This window comes from Planococcus citri, chromosome 1 (assembly GCF_950023065.1).
Source record: "Planococcus citri chromosome 1, ihPlaCitr1.1, whole genome shotgun sequence".
NCBI lineage: Eukaryota > Metazoa > Arthropoda > Insecta > Hemiptera > Pseudococcidae > Planococcus > Planococcus citri.
In genome coordinates, this window is record NC_088677.1 from 76,677,548 (window position 1) to 76,694,570 (window position 17,023).

Here is a 17,023-nt window from a genome sequence, read left to right on the forward strand (position 1 = left end):
ACCTAAACCCTAAAGTGTGCTGATCTAACATGGAATGACTTTCAAATGATTTACGTTGTGAGTTTTCTGGTAATTTTTTCGAATTATTAAATTAGATTTTTTAAATGAACTATTGTATGTAATAACCTAGTTTTAAATAAATTTCATTTCAAATTTTTTGAACCAATTTTTATTCGGAGTTTCGAACTTTACCTATAGCATTGGATCAGCGTTTAAAATTTAATTTTTCATTAAGAAAAATGAATTTTGATTTTGAATTTTACAAGGTTATAGGTAAAGATACAGTTGTTAGCCTCTCATCAAGACGAATCTAAAAATCCAATATCTCAATTCCAAAAAATTTTCCCAATTAGGCACCTGTGTGTTTTTTTGCACGCACCCTTCACATGAATCATACAACTGTAGGTATATCTATGTACTTAGTACTTACATAATAATAATGTATTCGTTATCTTTACACGAATTACCATAGCCTACTTCATATGTCTAACGAGTTTTTTTTTTCAGAAATAAAGAGAAAGACTGCCTTTTGATAAGAAATGTAGCTAAATAATAAAGAAGATGTCAGATAAGCTTGGTTATCTTATAGGTAGTTCAAAATTCTCAGAATCAAATTTCGGATTATATGTAAATTTATAAGAACAAACAAGTCTTATGACTAAGATCCCTGATTATAGTAGGTATATTAATGAGAGAATCTAGCATTAGCATCATTAGTCTTCATTGTATTTGCGCCTGTTCGGTAATACTAATTTTTGTTAATTTTAAACTAAACCTACGTTTGATAATTTTGAAATCATGAAGCCGATTGTTGTCGTTTACTTCGGTAAGTATTTGCATTGTTTCTCAATTACCCTATAACTAACTTTGCTGGCGAATTTAAGTATTTTGAGTAATTTTTGCTGATATATTTTTTTTCGTCATGCTTTTTATTTTAAATAATTAAAAATAAAAATTTACTCGATCGTACAAATTCTGTGAATTCTGTTTATAAATTTTGAGGTAGGTAATATATTGACTATTGAGAGTGTTTTCTGTCAAAATTTCGATACGAAAAGAATAAACACTTCGTTAAAATTTACAGGTAGATTACATTTCGAAATTCACTGGTCAATAATTTTGTAATTTTTTCGTTAAACAATTTCACTTTTGTTGTCCAAGATACATATATTTATAGGTACAATTTTTTTTTCAAATTTAAATTTTATTCGGTCTGAAAAAATCGAGATTTATTAAAGCAGGAAAATTAACACTTTTATACATATCGCACCTTGGGAGTAATAAGGATCACACCTCAAAAAAAATCGATTTTGGCATTTTTGGATTTTTGGGTTTTGTATGACACTCCTTAACCAAAAAGAACAGTTCGAGTTGGGTACATTATCTAGATCTTGTACAAACGCAAAAGGCCTAACTGAAAATCCCAACAACATTGCAAGTTGTTTGGAGTTATAAGGGTACATCTAAAAAAAAAACTCCGCGCCTTTTTTTAAAAGTAAATTTCGTACATACAAAGTGTTAAAAAGCAGTTTTGATTGTTTTGAATGTTTGTCAGATAGAAATAGTCACAAGAAGTGCATTTTTTATTGGTTTGTAACAAATGACATTTTTTTAAAAAATTTGATCACTTTTCAGAAAAATGAATTTGCACATATAATGAAATTTTAGTTTTTTGAGAAAAACTCAAAAACTAAGCACTCTAGAAAAAAACTGACGATATTATGTCGATTGGAAATTTAATTCTCTACAACTTTGTTAACGTGACATTTTTTTGGACGCTTCCCTTGATAACTCAAAATGTTTTCCAAACATTGAAATATTTCCTCTGTAAGATTTTATTTTTCAAAGTGTTCTTATGCTAAATGAAGGTACAATACCAGATCTTTAAAATGAGGTGCTATTCACTCGATCACAATTAATTATAAGTTGATGAAAACAATGAATCAAGTTTTAAAAAAAAAGAAAATCACTCTCCTGTAAAATTTCACTTTTTTGAGTGGAGAAAATTTCGAATTTATACAAACATGAAATTATTCTACATATTTACCTAGACGTTAAAATATCGCATTCGATTAAATATTTATGCCGTGAAATAATTACGCTATATATTATTTAATTTGGTTTTTTGCACAAATTCCAGCTCTTGTGGCGCTCTGCGTGGCTGTAAGCTTCGCAGAATCTTATGTTTGCGGATGTGATCATACAAAAACGAAACGTAATTCTGATTGCGGCAGATTTGAGAGCCCCGAAAAATTGCAAGAATACAATGATCTGCCTCCTACAACATACTGTGAGTGTTTCTTTTCAATCTTAATTGAAGTACTGAATTTTGATTTTCTCATCTAAATATACTTTAAGGTTAGGTTTTAAAAAAAAATTAAGTATAATAAATGATTTTCTCTTTCGTAGATGAACTGTTGTCAGACAAAGGAGATTGCGCCGAGTACAACATTGAGCCATCATTCACCCACCCCCGCCCGAATAATAAAAAATAGAATCAATAGAAATTTTGTTGTGTGTAAAATCAAAATGATAATAAATTCAATTCTTCAATAAATCTGCATTTGAATAATACCTTCCAGTTGCCAAGTGTTATTTATTAATGCTATTTCTGCGATAACTCTAATCCACATAGTTCTCGAAATTCTTCAGCCTGCATTTACAAAAATAAGAAAAAGAAGTCATAGGGTCTACCTGGTACTTACTATTGAACACCATGAAAGTAAAAATAGTTGAAATTCGAATTATAAAAGGCATCATTTGTAATTATCACGTTCATGTCTATACGAGTAATCCACGAAAATATATGTACAATAGAGTTGTCCTAACCATTCAAAGTTCGAAAGAAATTCAACGAATAAATTTCAAGAATGTTCACTCGATAAACTGTTTTAAAAAATTAAACCATTAGGTCTGTTCGAAAAAAGGGGAAAAAATATAATCTGAGTCATCATTCATTTAACAAGTCAAGAATTTTTCAGTAAAACGAGTAACGTGGATTTCCAAAGCCAAAAAATATAATATGTACATTACAGATGAAAACGGAAGTTCAACATTATTATATTAGTAAAATCTTGCATAAAATTTCATCAGTTGGAAATTTTTTCTATTCTTTTCCCCTCAATTGTGTAGTAGAAAATGAGATAATGTCTCAAAAAACAGATTTTTAATCCCCTATTCTGACGACTTTGGCTGTTCACACAGAAAAATGTTCACATCACGACCAAATGAAAATGCAACAAGGTCAAAATGTGAATTATGAGCTAGTGATTGTAATTACATGACCCTCTAAGCATATAATATCTTTGAACTTTTTTCCGACAAAAGTTAGTTTAGGAATTCATCAATGGATATAACAATTGCGAAATTTCTGTCGTAAATTATAACATGCACTCACCCATTCTAAAACGTAGGCAACTTGGCAATAGCTACGAATATTGTTCTTTAATTGTTGCGGAAAAATTGTACTCACCTGAAACAAAGAAAAAACAATTGCAAATTAATTAGCGTTAAGAAATTAAAACGAAAGGCTGGAGGAAAAACCTGAGGGTTTGCATTGCACCCATAATATACAAGGATATTTGAAATTAAATCCCTTCGACAACCTCACAAGCGACGCATCACGCATAATCTATAGCATATTTCTACCATATTTATGGGCATTGAAATTGACCTTTGAATGCATCACGAAAGTTTGAGCTTCCATCTTTGAAGATCAATAATTACGAGATTTTAAAATTCAATGCTGATTTTGAATGAGTTACCTTATCTATCTACTTCACTATTTCCTGTAAGGACTTTTCAATAATTTTTTGTAGAAAAATGTTGGATTTCGTATTTACGGCGAATCGAGTATGCAATTCATTCGACGCGCATTCCACCGCAGCTGACCTGCTTATTCTTTATCAACCCTCCAATTTGACACGTTATTTTTTCGAAGTACCTCCCCAATTTTGGCCACCCCCCCCCTGAAACCTAAATTTTAAAAAACTCGAAAGTAAAGTGGCATATTACCTGTTGATAATCTATGTGCATATATTGTGTATTCTAACCCTCAAAAAAGCGATTCTGTGAATCAAATCGGGGAAGTGAAATGTTTTGCGTGGAAAATATGCTTACGGACGAGCTCGTGCTAAAAATGCAAAGTCCTAAGCGCTGGATCCACTTATTTTCGAGATTACGGTCCAAATGGGGCCGATTATGGGTCCGTAAATCATCCGAGGGAAGTGTGGGGATATCGAATTTTTGGATAGCGTTTGGTATCGTAGATGAGAAATATGCAATGTCTCCACCCCCTCCCCTTAGACGCGTATTTCAGGATCACCCCTTCAAAATTTCGACTTTCCCATAAGGATTCATTAAAATACGAGAAATCTACACTTTTGGATGAAACTTTGTACATCAACTAATGAAGGCATGAAGAAATAATATCCGGCGAGTTTTGGAGGTGCACGTCCACGGCCCCCCACCCCCACCGATTGACTTCAAACACATGCCATTCTTTTGTGCAGAAAAGTTTTTAGTTTGTACTGCCCCCCTTCCCGAGGTATTTGAAAAAACTTTTTAGGGGGAGCCGTAGACACGGGAGCCCCCCCACTTTTAGCTAGGAGGTCCAAAATGGTGTCAATCATTTGTGGTACCTACGTTTGAGCAGGTTTGTGCAGAAAATATTTTCGTTTGTGCGCCCCCCCCCCCCCCCCCCGAAGTATTGGAGAATACGTGAGGGGGGTGGAAACAGGCGCCCCCACTTTTAGCTAGGAGGTCCGAAATGGATGTATCTATTGTGCTTCATTTGTGCTGGTTTGTGCTGCCACCAGTAACCCTCTAACACCTCCTCTCTCTAAAATAGGGCTTTTCACCATTTTCATCAAGATTTCCAAAAAAATCGAAATTTGATCTACGCCTCCTAGAGGGCTGAAATTTTGCCCAGCTGTTCTTGAAGGTTTGAGCAGACGACTCGGTTTTTTTCCACCTCAAAATTCAAATTTAGCCTCCCCCCAAATGGACCCGTTATTCATTTGGACCACCTACAGATACCTTACTAATGCCCCCAGGTCCACATTAAAGATTCCCTCAATTTAAACCTCGAGGGACACTTCTACCAATTTTCAGATTTTTTCGACAAATTTTTGAAATTTTGTACTTTAGCCAAATATAGTCGGAAATCTCTCCAACTCACAAGGGAACTACCCGAACCGGCAAAAACAAAAATGAACGAATCAAAGCTACATCGAAAGGGGACCACCTCAGGACCCCAAATCCAAAATTTCAAGTGCTTAAGTTGATTTCTCGATTTTTGGTGAATTTTTGAAAATTGAAAAATCCAAAAAACTATCAATTAATACCAAAAATAGAAAATATTGATGAAAATTGAAATTTTCTCGGGAAGTGGTTCAGATGGCATCCCGAACTCATTTACAACTATCGAAATTCGTAAAACCTCAATTCCAGTCATTCTGGAGCCTTCAGCGATTTTTTATCATTTCTCCAGAAACTTGAAATTGCTGTGGAACGGCTAAAAATCAACTTTAGCACAAATAACTTTAATTGGAGCCTATGTGGGTTGCCTTTAACCAATTTTTGCGGTTGTCGCGAGAATCGGCGTCTGCCGGTTCAGATGTGTATTTTTGCCCACTGGAAAAAATGTCAAAATTTGAAAATGTTGAATATTCCATCTTTTGCGATGCTGCCTATCCGAAATCGAGCTCCAACCTATTTTCGACGTTCCGAATTGGTAAAACCCCCTTTTCGACCATTCTGGAGCCTCCAGCGATATTTTATCATTTCTCCAGAAACTTGAAATTGCTCTGGAACGCCCAAAAATCAACTTCAGCACAAATCACAATATTTGGGGCCTATGTGGGTTGTCTTTAATCATTTTTTACGTTTGTCACGAAAATCGTCGTCTGCCGGCAATTTCAAGTTTCTGGAGAAAAGATAAACAATCGCTGGAGGCTCCAGAATGGTCGAAAAGGGGGTTTTACCAATTCGGAACGTCGAAAACAGGTCGGAGCTCGATTTCAGATAGGTAGCATCGGAAAAGATGGAATATTCAACATTTTCAAATTTTGGCATTTTTACCAGTGGGCAAAAATACACATCTGAACCGGCAGACGCCGATTCTCGCGACAACCGCAAAAATTGGTTAAAGGCAACCCACATAGGCTCCAATTAAAGTTATTTGTGCTAAAGTTGATTTTTAGCCGTTCCACAGCAATTTCAAGTTTCTGGAGAAATGATAAAAAATCGCTGAAGGCTCCAGAATGACTGGAATTGAGGTTTTACGAATTTCGATAGTTGTAAATGAGTTCGGGATGCCATCTGAACCACTTCCCGAGAAAATTTCAATTTTCATCAATATTTTCTATTTTTGGTATTAATTGATAATTTTTTGGATTTTTCAATTTTCAAAAATTCACCAAAAATCGAGAAATCAACTTAAGCACTTGAAATTTTGGATTTGGGGTCCTGAGGTGGTCCCCTTTCGATGTAGCTTTGATTCGTTCATTTTTGTTTCTGCCGGTTCAGGTAGTTCCCTTGTCAGTAGAACCCTTGAAGTGTGACTTTCAACTCAAAATGAAGATCTCCACTGGATTCGGTCACTTTTATCAGAATCTGATAAACAACGCGATTTGGCACGTCGAACTGACGGAAATGACAGATGTAAAAATACTGATTCAACACCCGGCTCTGGATATCAGGGATGACCCAACTGAAAAATACTGTATACGAGATAAATGATGTTAACAAATTCAGATGTGGCAATCAAAGTGGGTATACGAGTAATAAATACATTCATTCTGAAGTGGATTCATCAACTTTTTGGAAATTTGAGATTGATCTTGTAAAAAAATACAATCTTTAATTCGTCACTTCGAATATGCAATTATCCGTCTTCAGCGATTTCGAGTGTGGAACTTATGACCGAATTAAATTTTCAGCTGTCCAAGTTATCTACATTCCCTCTTCTGGAGCGATTATTGGTGAATTTTTGAAAATGGCGGGAGTAGTGCTATTGGTAAATACTTAGTATTAATTTTCTACAGAAAAGGTAAACATAGAAATAAAAATCTGGTACTCGCATAATGTGTACAACTAAAGTTGACGCTTCGAATCGATTGGCATCATTTCCCAGCAGATCTGGAGCAACCAGTGAAAATTGGTTTTTCTCCAGCCATTTCAAATTGCTCTGGAAGGAGTGTTGTAATCAACATTGGCAGCTGAAAATTCAATCCTAACAATTTTTTCCAAATCGTCAGAGTGTACTTTTTTACAAGTTGAAATGCTGCAAAATTGACGATATTGGTTTTTTTTTTCAAATTTTAAAATTTAAAACATACGGGGAAAAAATTTCAAAGACGACGCGACGTACACGTCACATATTTTATACTTATTATCCAACTCGAAAAGCAAGAGAAATGAAACAAAAAGTACCTCATTTCCATTTTATTTGATTATGTACAAAAATTAATGGAAATATAAACTGTACAATATGTAATTTATGTATCCAAACTTAAATGCCAGGCCTACATGAACAGCGAACATTTTACATACTTGAAAGTATCTGGAATAACGCAACTCATCTTATAAAAAGTAAACTGTATTAGTGTATTTTCATTCATTCGTATGTTCACTTGATTGCAAATTATTTGAAGTCTTTATTCTTCACAAGATTTGCCTTCGGAGAAACTGCATCGAGTAATTTATCCATCATTTTGTCAAATCGTTGATCAACATTTTGTAATAATTTTTCATCGCGTGCAGCATTTTTAGCTTCGGTTTCAAGTTTCAAATCGCTTATTTTCTCGTTGAATAATTTATTCATCATATTGTCAAATCGTTGATCAACATTTTGCAATAATTTTTCATCGCGTGCAAAAATTTTAGCATCCGTTTCAAGTTTTAAATCGTTCATTTTCTCGTCGAGTAATTTATTCATCATTTTGTCAAATTGTTGGCCAACATTTTGCAATAATTTTTCATCTCGTACAGCATTTTTAGCGTCGATTTCTAGTTTTAAATTGTTCATTTGCTTGCCGAACTGATGAACTAATTCTTTGGCGAATTGATGATCCGGTGGGTCTTTTTCTGTGACATCTGTCAACCAATTTACATTTTTGGCTGATTTGGATTGTTTTCGTTTCTCCACAATTCGTTCGACATGTTTCACAATGGCGGAAGGCATTTTCCCAAAATGATTACCGTTAATTTCGATTCGGTTACTTTCGGTTGGGTATACATAAACTAGACTTGTTTCATAAACCGGCTTCGTTTCATCATTGGGTATGTCCTCACAGAATGATTTGTTGCATAAAAGCATGCATTCCCTTTCAGGTTGTTCGGCTGTTCTACTCGTACGTTTGAAATTACATCGGAATGGATTTCTATTGGCTATACGTTCTATCTGCGTGATGAGCTTTGCTCTAGATATCAGAGCAACTATTTCAGCGTCCTCTCTGATGGCTTGTGTATCACTGACAGCCAAACCATTAAGTAGATTGTGAAGTACCATGATGACTAAGAAGATGAAAAGTATGAGAAACACGTGGCCATAACTAAAACTCGTATCAAGGGGTAGATTAGAAGCATCGAATCCACTTGCCATCATATAAAACGATTTGAAAAACGATATTTGTAAGTCTTGCCACGATTTTAACGAATTTTCATTCATATCTTCTTTAGTACTATTTACGTTTTCGGTTCGATTCAGCGACGGTGCTATTCCGCTGGTTTTTCCAAATAAAATAAAGAAGCTGTATGCGAAAGATGCGATCAGAATCGAGTACAAAAGCAGAAATTTGGCGAAATTCAACGCCACCGTTTTGAACATTTCGATGTAGATTGAGAGTGAAGGTTTCTTACCGAGTAATAATATGAACTCGATCCATGACATCAGAATAGAGGTTGCTGCTAACTGCGTATTGGTGTAATTCGCGAAGAAAAAACCAATCACCACGATCATCGTGATTTCAAACCAGTTTTCTGGAATACCGACGTACTCCCGAATTGAAACAGAGAATTGGCACAGTTCTCGTAAAGTAAGTACGACGTAAAGCAGCAATGTTATTGACCACATCCAAAATGATACGTCGCATAGAATCGAAGATGCATAGCCATCAATTGCTCCATCAGTTGATTCTGAGCTGTTGAAATTGGCCAACGACAGTGGACAGTGATGAATTTGGAAAATACATGTGCTCAGAGCCAAACAAAATGATAAATAGAATGCCAAATTAATATAGTAGTATTTTCTAACTTGACGCCATTTCAAATAAAGCCAGCTTTTGGTGAGTGGATGCTTGTATAGTTTTTTCATTTCGGTTACTGATTCGAATCGAGCGAAGAAAAGTCCATTGCTTTTGGTAGCAATGGAATACAGGTCTAGTTGTGTGAATATTTTGTAGTCGAATATTATTAGGTTGTCGTCAGCATCCCGCATCCGAGAGGAATCTCTTTCTGAACGAAAGCAGTCGTCGAAATAGCTTTCTATGATTGTAGCTGAGGTCGAAGTCAAGATGGAATGATCGGTTGTGTACAATTTGGCGCCTTCGGTGAGAAGTAACTTGATGGCGAATTCGTTGTTGTATTTTAACGCATAATGAAGAGCTGTCCTTTTGCTCTTGTCTTTGTGTTCAATACTTAGTCTGGCAGGTGTCACACATTGTGACAGTTTCGGAACTAATTCCAGAATCTTCCTGTAACCGTCTGTTGGCCGATTGAAGTTCTGCATACATTGCATACCTCGCAACACTGCATGCCAAACTGAACCACTACCTTCCGCACTTTGCAGTACAACACCATCCCTGAATGCGAGTTTGTGGAATATTTCCCAGTGACCTTTGGAAGCAGCCAGCATTACGGGCGTCACACTATATGGAAATTGAATGAAACCTGGAGCAACCGCATTCAGGTCGACGTTTTTTCTCAACAACGCGTCTACCACGTCGATGTAATTGCGTTTGCATGCGAAATGTAAATACGTCAACTTAGTTTTTTTCTGTCTAAAACTATTCAGCAAATCTGTGCTAATCCCGTCTATTTGCTTGACAAATAATTTAGGAACATTCATCATCAGGTATGAAAAAAAAACCTCTTGGAGTTCGCTCGGTGATCGTTTTGGGAGCTCTGCTTCCAGCTGCGGATATTTCTGCAATATTATTTCGCGACAAGTGAAAACACGTCCCTCAGAATCTTTTTGAAATTCCTTGTCCACGTCGAAGTACTTGATGAACAGCTGAACTGCATCAATGTTTCCTCGGAGCAGAATCAGGTTTTGAGTACATGAACCAGCACCAAAGTATTCATCGTGTACTATGGAATAGGAGCGAGCTAGAAGCGTAATTGCTTCGAAGTCGTTTTCTTCGACAGCTACTTTCATTATATTACCATTGTGCTTTCCCGATCTGGATAAGACGTATATATCGTTCCAGATTTCGTGCAACAAATACTGGTCTGAACTTTTGAGAATTTCGTGTATCACTAATTTACCAGTATCTTCATCCTTGCGCCAAAGTTTAGCACCGCTTCGTATTAGTTTGGAAATGTATTTCTCGTGCTCTTGTTCAGGTGCCCTGCTGGCCAAATCTAATAACGTTCCATTATCTGGCTCTCCGTAAAAATAATCGACGTCTATGTCCTGACACTGTAAGAGTTCAACGAAATCATCAAATCTGCCATCCTTGAACGCAGACAGTAGCTTTTCTTGATTCGTCATTTGCTTAAGAATCGATCACAGGTCACTATGAAACTGATGACGATAAATGTTATGTTATACGCGAAAAGAACAAACGACAAGAGGACAAGACATTCACTATTACATTGCCTGTACGCGTTCACATCAAAACTAGGATAATACGAAACTCGCTTCAAACATTTTATTTCAATCTGAAAGGAAACAGTTATCTCGCGTTTCCTGTAGCCTGGTGGTTTGGATTTGCGTCAATCTACATATTACCAAGAACGTGTAAAATCATATCTACGAAAATATTGTCATGTAGGTACATAAAATGTCGGTGATCGAACCATCCTAGAGTGAGAGAGATAAGTTGTAAAATTTGGAGCAAGATTATGATGGTAGAGTTTTATAGATAGTAATACCTAGATTAATATTTCTCCATGCGAAAAAACGATAATTTTCATCAGTTAACAGCGAAAGCCGAAACTTAATTTTGGTAATTTTGACAGAAGGCGAGGTTGATGGCGATAGTGATTTGTATAGCGAGTGGTTTTCTCCACTTCGATGGCATTTTGGATCAACGAACTTCGCCTGAAATTGGTCTCATTGTCAGCATTATGTATTAGCTCGATGTTTTTACAAGGTAGACATCCGAAACTCTCGATCATCTACGTAGAGATATTCAAAAAACTGATATCTGATTTCATCAAATTCATCGTTCTATATATTTGATTCAGATAATAAAGTCGTTACACCTGCGAGTATCTCTGATCAAATCTATATCCATCGTAACCAGAGGATCCAAGGTATCGGCATCGCATCTTCTAACCAGCTTGATTCCAAAGAAAAATTCAAAAACGCAGACCTAAACTAAAGATCACATCGATTCTACTTCTTCAATTCCTTCTCCCTGAATTTTTCTAAGCCCATGAGCGAGATTGCCAAAAAATTATTAAATGACTTACTTATTCTCTTTTAAAGCTACATACGTAAGTAAATCTCATGGTGTAATAACAAACTAACATGGAACAAAAAAAAAAAGATAAAAATTGTGGATTGGATATTGATTTCAATAAATAAACAAAATAAAGAACTTATCTTTGAGTCGGATTTGCTATCGTATGGAATTGGACGGAGGCAAGAATCACACCAAAAAACAGGGTTAAAGCCTCCTCAAAGATCGACGCAGTAGTTTTACCAAGTATTTTGTTAGGCGGTGGGGGGCAAGGGGTCATTTGCTTATCATCACAAATTCACGATAAACAAGGGACAAACGGATGTAACTAGTATTTAAATAATAATTACGTAGATGAATTTTCAGAGATACTGGTAAGTACCTATGAATTTATTTTCGACGAATAGTTGATTTTCAGAGAAATCATGAAAATTATCACCGTTTGTCGTCCGAATGTATTTCCAGGAAACTGAGAGATGAACAATTTCCCATTTCCTGTTGAAGATTACAATTTGAAAATCAGACGTATACAAGTACAATTTACAGATAATCAAAATTTTCAGTAATTTTTTCACTTTATAGTCTCTACTCTGCTTTGGGAACAATGACACAGTTTCAAACATAGTACTCGAAGTACTGCGTCGACTTAAGCAATTGTCGTCAAAATGCAAGACCATTCTAGGGTTTTACTGATGAGCAGTCAAAAATTTGCAAATCGCTTATTTTTGGATAGTTTTCAAGTTCATTGATAACATTTTCGCGACGAATATTACGCGTTATTCATGCCAAAATTAAAATCGGTAGACTTCATTTCTGTCAATTCCAAAAAATTCAGAAATAAGGTGAACTGCCCAAATAAGGAGTAGGTACCGATATCTGCAGGAAAAGAACGGTGTAACTTCCCTTTTTGAATTATTTTTAAAAACGTAATTTTGTTGGTTGAAAAATGCTGTAGTTAATGTAAAAAAAACTTATCGGCACAATTTTACTCGAAAAACAACAAATTATAAGGGGTAAAAAATTAAAAGATTTCAGAATCAAATTTTCAGCAGCCGAAGTTGATTTTTTGATTTTTGGCGAATTTTTGAAAATGGCGAAAACTTGTGGAACAAATAATTATTTTTTTTAAAAAGAAATTTAAAAACACACCGAAAATTTTTTAAAAGACGACGCGACGCAAGGGGCACATACAAATATTTTCTAGTTGGTTTACCGCTTGAAAAGCAAGAGAAATGAAACAATTAATTTGCATTTGTTCGATTAAATGTACTTTTACAAATATTATATAAACTGTGTAAGTGTAATTAATTCTACGAAAAGCAAATAGGTACATATACGCGCTTAAACACCAAGTAATGTGTACCCAAACCTACATACAAGACGAAAATTTCACTCGAAAGTACCTATCTGAAACAATGCAACTCGTTTAATGGAAAATAACGCGTAATTTTCATTCATTCACACGTCTACCAGGTTGCAAATTTGTCTTTATTCTTTAGAGGGTTTACCTCCTGCAAGACAGATTCGAGTAATTTATTAATTTGGTCAAACCGCTTATCATCGTTTTGCCATTTTTGTAATAATTTTTCTTCAAATGCAGAAATTTTGGCGTCGATTACAAGTTTCAAATCACTTATTTGCTCGCTAAATTGATGATTTAATTCGTTGACGAATTGACGATCTGATGAGCTGTTTTTTATGACATCCGTCGACGAATTTTGGCTTTGTTTTTTGGCCAGCTCGGATTGTTTTCGTTTTTCTAAAATTTCTTCAGCATGTTTTACGATGGCAGCCGGCATTTTGACAACATTTTTCTGAGAATCTCGTAAATCAAAATATTCTGTTCTGTTACTTACGGTTGGGAATACATAAACCCACTTAGTTACATCAATGCACTGCACCGCGTCACCGAATAATTTGTTGCCCAGGCGTTCTATCTGCGAGATGAGTTTTGCTCTAGATATCAGAGCAACTACGAGTACTTCAGCGTCCTCCATGATGGCGCGAGTATCGCTGACGGCCAAACCATTAAGTAGATTGTAAAGTACCATGGCGACTAAGAAGACGAAAAGTATGAAGAGCACGTGGCCATAACTAAAATTCGAACCAAGCGGTAGAGTAGAAGCATCAAATTCGCCTGTCATCATGATTATCGATTTGAAAAAGGACATTTGCAGGTCTGGCCACAAATTCATCGAATTTTCATTCGTTCGATCGGCAGTATTGAGGTTGCTGGTTTCATTTCTAAATAATATGAAGAAGCTGTATGCGAAAGATGCGACTAGAATCGAGTATAAGAGGAGAAATTTGGCAAAATTCAACGACACCCTTTTGAACATTTCTATGTATATTGAGAGTGACGGTTGCTTACCGAGTAAAAAAATCAATTCGATCCATGATGTTAGAATAGCGATCGCCGCTAAATGCTTACTGGTGTCATTCGCGAAGAGGAAACCAATCGCCACGATCATCGTCATCTCAAACCAGTTTTCTGGAATACCGACGTACTCCCGAATTGAAACAGAGAATTGGCACAGTTCTCGTAAAATAAGTACGATGTAAAGCAGATATGTTATTATTAGCCATGATTCGTCATAGTGACATGGAATGGAAGATACACGGTGACTATTTGCTGCATCAGTTGATCTGGAACCGTTGAAACTTGCCGATGATGGCAGACAGTGTTGAGTTTGGAAGATATACATGCTCAGAGCCAAACAAAAAAATAAATAGACTGTCAAATTAATGTAGTAAAATATTCTGAAGAAACGCCATTTCAAATATAGAAAGCTCTTCGTGAGCGGATGCTTGTATAGTTTTCTCATTTCGGTTACTGATTCGAATCGAGCGAAGAAAATTCTATTGCTTTTGGTAGCAATAGAATATAGGTCTAGTTGTGTGAATATTTTGTAATCGAATATTATTGGCTCGTCCTCAGGAATCTGGTGCATCTGGCCGCCAAAGGATGCTCTTTTCGAACGAATGCAGTCATCGAAATAGCCTTCTATGATTGTAGCAGAAATCGAGGTCAATATAGATTGATCCTCTGGGTACAGTTTGGCACCTGCTCTAAGAAGTAACTTGATGGCAAATTCGTTGTTGAATTTTAACGCATAATGAAGAGCTGAATTACCAAACCTGTCCGTGTGAGTTATATTCAGTCTGTAATCTTCTATAATTAGTTTTTCACTATCGTTACATTCATGCAGTTTTAGAAGTAATTGCAGTATCATACGATGACCGTCTGTTGAGCAATTAAAATTCATCGAACATTGCATACCTAACAACACTAGATGCAAAACTGATCTTCTTCCTCCTGCAATTGGCAGTTCAACTTTGGGTATGACGAAGAGTTTCTTGAATACTTCGTAATGACCGTGAACAGCGGCCAGCATTATTGGCGTCAGACTGTACGCGAATTCATAGAAACGTGAACAAGAAATCTGATTCAGGTGGACGTTTTTTTTCAACAACGCGTCTACCACGTCGATGTAATTGCGTTCGCAAGCGACATGTAAATACGTCTTACTATGGTTTTGTGATGCATCATTTAGAATTTCTGAGCTAATCTCGGGATCGCCTATTCGTCTCACAAATAATTCAGGAACACCGTTTTTCAGGTATGAAAATAAAATTTTCTGGAGCTCGCTCGATGTTCGTGTTGGGAGCTCCGCGTCCAGCTCCGGATATTTTTGCAATATTATTTCGCGACAACAATAAAGACGTCCCTGAGAATCTCTTTGAAATTCCTTGTCCACGTCGAAGTACTTGATGAACAGCCGAACTGCATCAATGCTTCCTTCGAGCAAAATCAGGTGTTTTCGAGATCCTGGATGATCATCATTGAATCTATACCTAGAATAGGAGCGAGTTAAAAGCGTAATGGCCTCGATGTCGTTTTCTTCAACAGCAATTTTCATAATATCAACATAGATATCGTACAACAAAAATGAGTCTGAATTATTGAAAATCTCGTGTATCTCTAATTTACCAGTCTCTCCATTCTTGCGCCAAACTTTAGCCCCTCTTCGTATTAGTGCGGAAACGTATTGCCCGTTTTCACTCCTAGGTGACCTGTTGACCAAATCCAATAACGTTCCATTGTCTGGCTCGCCGTAATCATAATCAACGTCTATGTCCGAATATTCCAAGAGTGTTTCGAAATCTTCAAATCTGTCCTCCTTGAACGCAGACAGTAGTTTTTCTTGATTCCTCATTTGGTTAAGAATCGATTACAAATCACTACGAAACTGATATTAATGTGTTACACGAAAAAACAAACGACAATGACATGCACTTTGCACGATTACGTTCCCAGTACGCGATCACCTCAAAAGTAGGACACTACAAAATGCGATGTGTTTCATTGCTGCAAATTTTATTTCAGAAAGGAAGCTGTTATCTCACGTTTCCTGTATTCTGGTGGATTTTATGTGAGTTTCCATTTTGTTTTGCGTCAATCGATTACGAAAACGGTGAAACCGTATCCACAAAAATATCAGTTGTCATGAAGAATGTCGGTAATTGAACCATCGTAGAGTGAGAGAGATTAGTTGCGAAATTTGGGGCGATAAAATTGTGATGGTAGAATTTAGTTGATATAATAATAGATTAATATAATATTTCATAAGATAAAAATCCCAAACGTCTCTACTTCGCGTTTTGTTTTTTTTTAAATAAGTAACTCGTAAAGCCATTATCTAATCTTGAAAAGCTGCAAGAAAAAAAATACCCGAAAAATCTGAAGAACGGGTATATGAAAAATACGCACCCCCAAAAATTTTGAAATTAAACAGGTGTAGGGACGGGTCAAGAATATCCCTATGGTACCCTCTGCCTGTCGTAAAAGACGACTAAAAGAGGACCAGGCAAGCGCGGAGGCCTAGATAGCAGCCCTATCACCGTGATATATCTGGCATGGCTGGTAACCAAGCCAGACGAAAATCTACCTTACTCAAAAAACACAAACAAGAAGAAACGGATGGAACAATGGGATCCCAGGCGGAGGTGAACCCCTGGTTAAAATAAAAACGCACGCAAACGAAAGAGAATACAAATTCGGAAACTGGAATGTAAGAGGATATGCAGCCAAGGAAGCAGAAATAAACGAAATTCTAAGCAGCAGAAATATAGACTTTGCCGTGATGTCTGAAACTAAGAAGAAAGGAAGTGGAACAATCGAATCTGGAAATTACATCGTTATCTACAGTGGAGTCGACAAGAAAACAAGAGCTGCAGGCGGAGTGATGTTACACATACATAATAAACACCGCGAAAACATCGACTCATACAACATATGGCATGAAAGAATTGTATCAGCAAGGATGAGATTGAAAAAAGACTTTCTTACAATAATCGGAGTATATGCACCAGAAGAGGGAAGAGAGGAACAA

General features: G+C 36.2%; 2 protein-coding genes and 1 long non-coding RNA gene across 4 annotated transcripts in view; 1 reads left to right on the plus strand and 2 right to left on the minus strand.

Annotated features, from left to right (window-relative positions):
• Positions 1-17,023, minus strand: part of LOC135833529 (serine/threonine-protein kinase/endoribonuclease IRE1-like) — a 328,041-nt gene that overhangs the window by 29,406 nt on the left and 281,612 nt on the right. The gene's annotated exons all lie outside the window — the stretch shown is intronic.
• Positions 671-2,574, plus strand: LOC135842647 (uncharacterized). The gene is made up of 3 exons (XR_010558167.1): positions 671-826; positions 2,141-2,290; positions 2,410-2,574. It is a non-coding gene; the product is annotated as an uncharacterized LOC135842647 (long non-coding RNA).
• On the minus strand, positions 12,785-16,144 carry LOC135833603 (transient receptor potential cation channel protein painless-like). Its single transcript, XM_065347381.1, has one exon. It carries the CDS (start codon positions 15,845-15,847, stop codon positions 13,097-13,099), a length of 2,751 nt encoding a protein of 916 aa, XP_065203453.1. The 5' UTR covers positions 15,848-16,144; the 3' UTR covers positions 12,785-13,096.

Excerpts from the sequence above, each read along its gene's own strand:
- LOC135833603 (XM_065347381.1), bottom strand. The coding sequence starts at position 15,847 with ATGAGGAATCAAGAAAAACTACTGTCTGCGTTCAAGGAGGACAGATTT.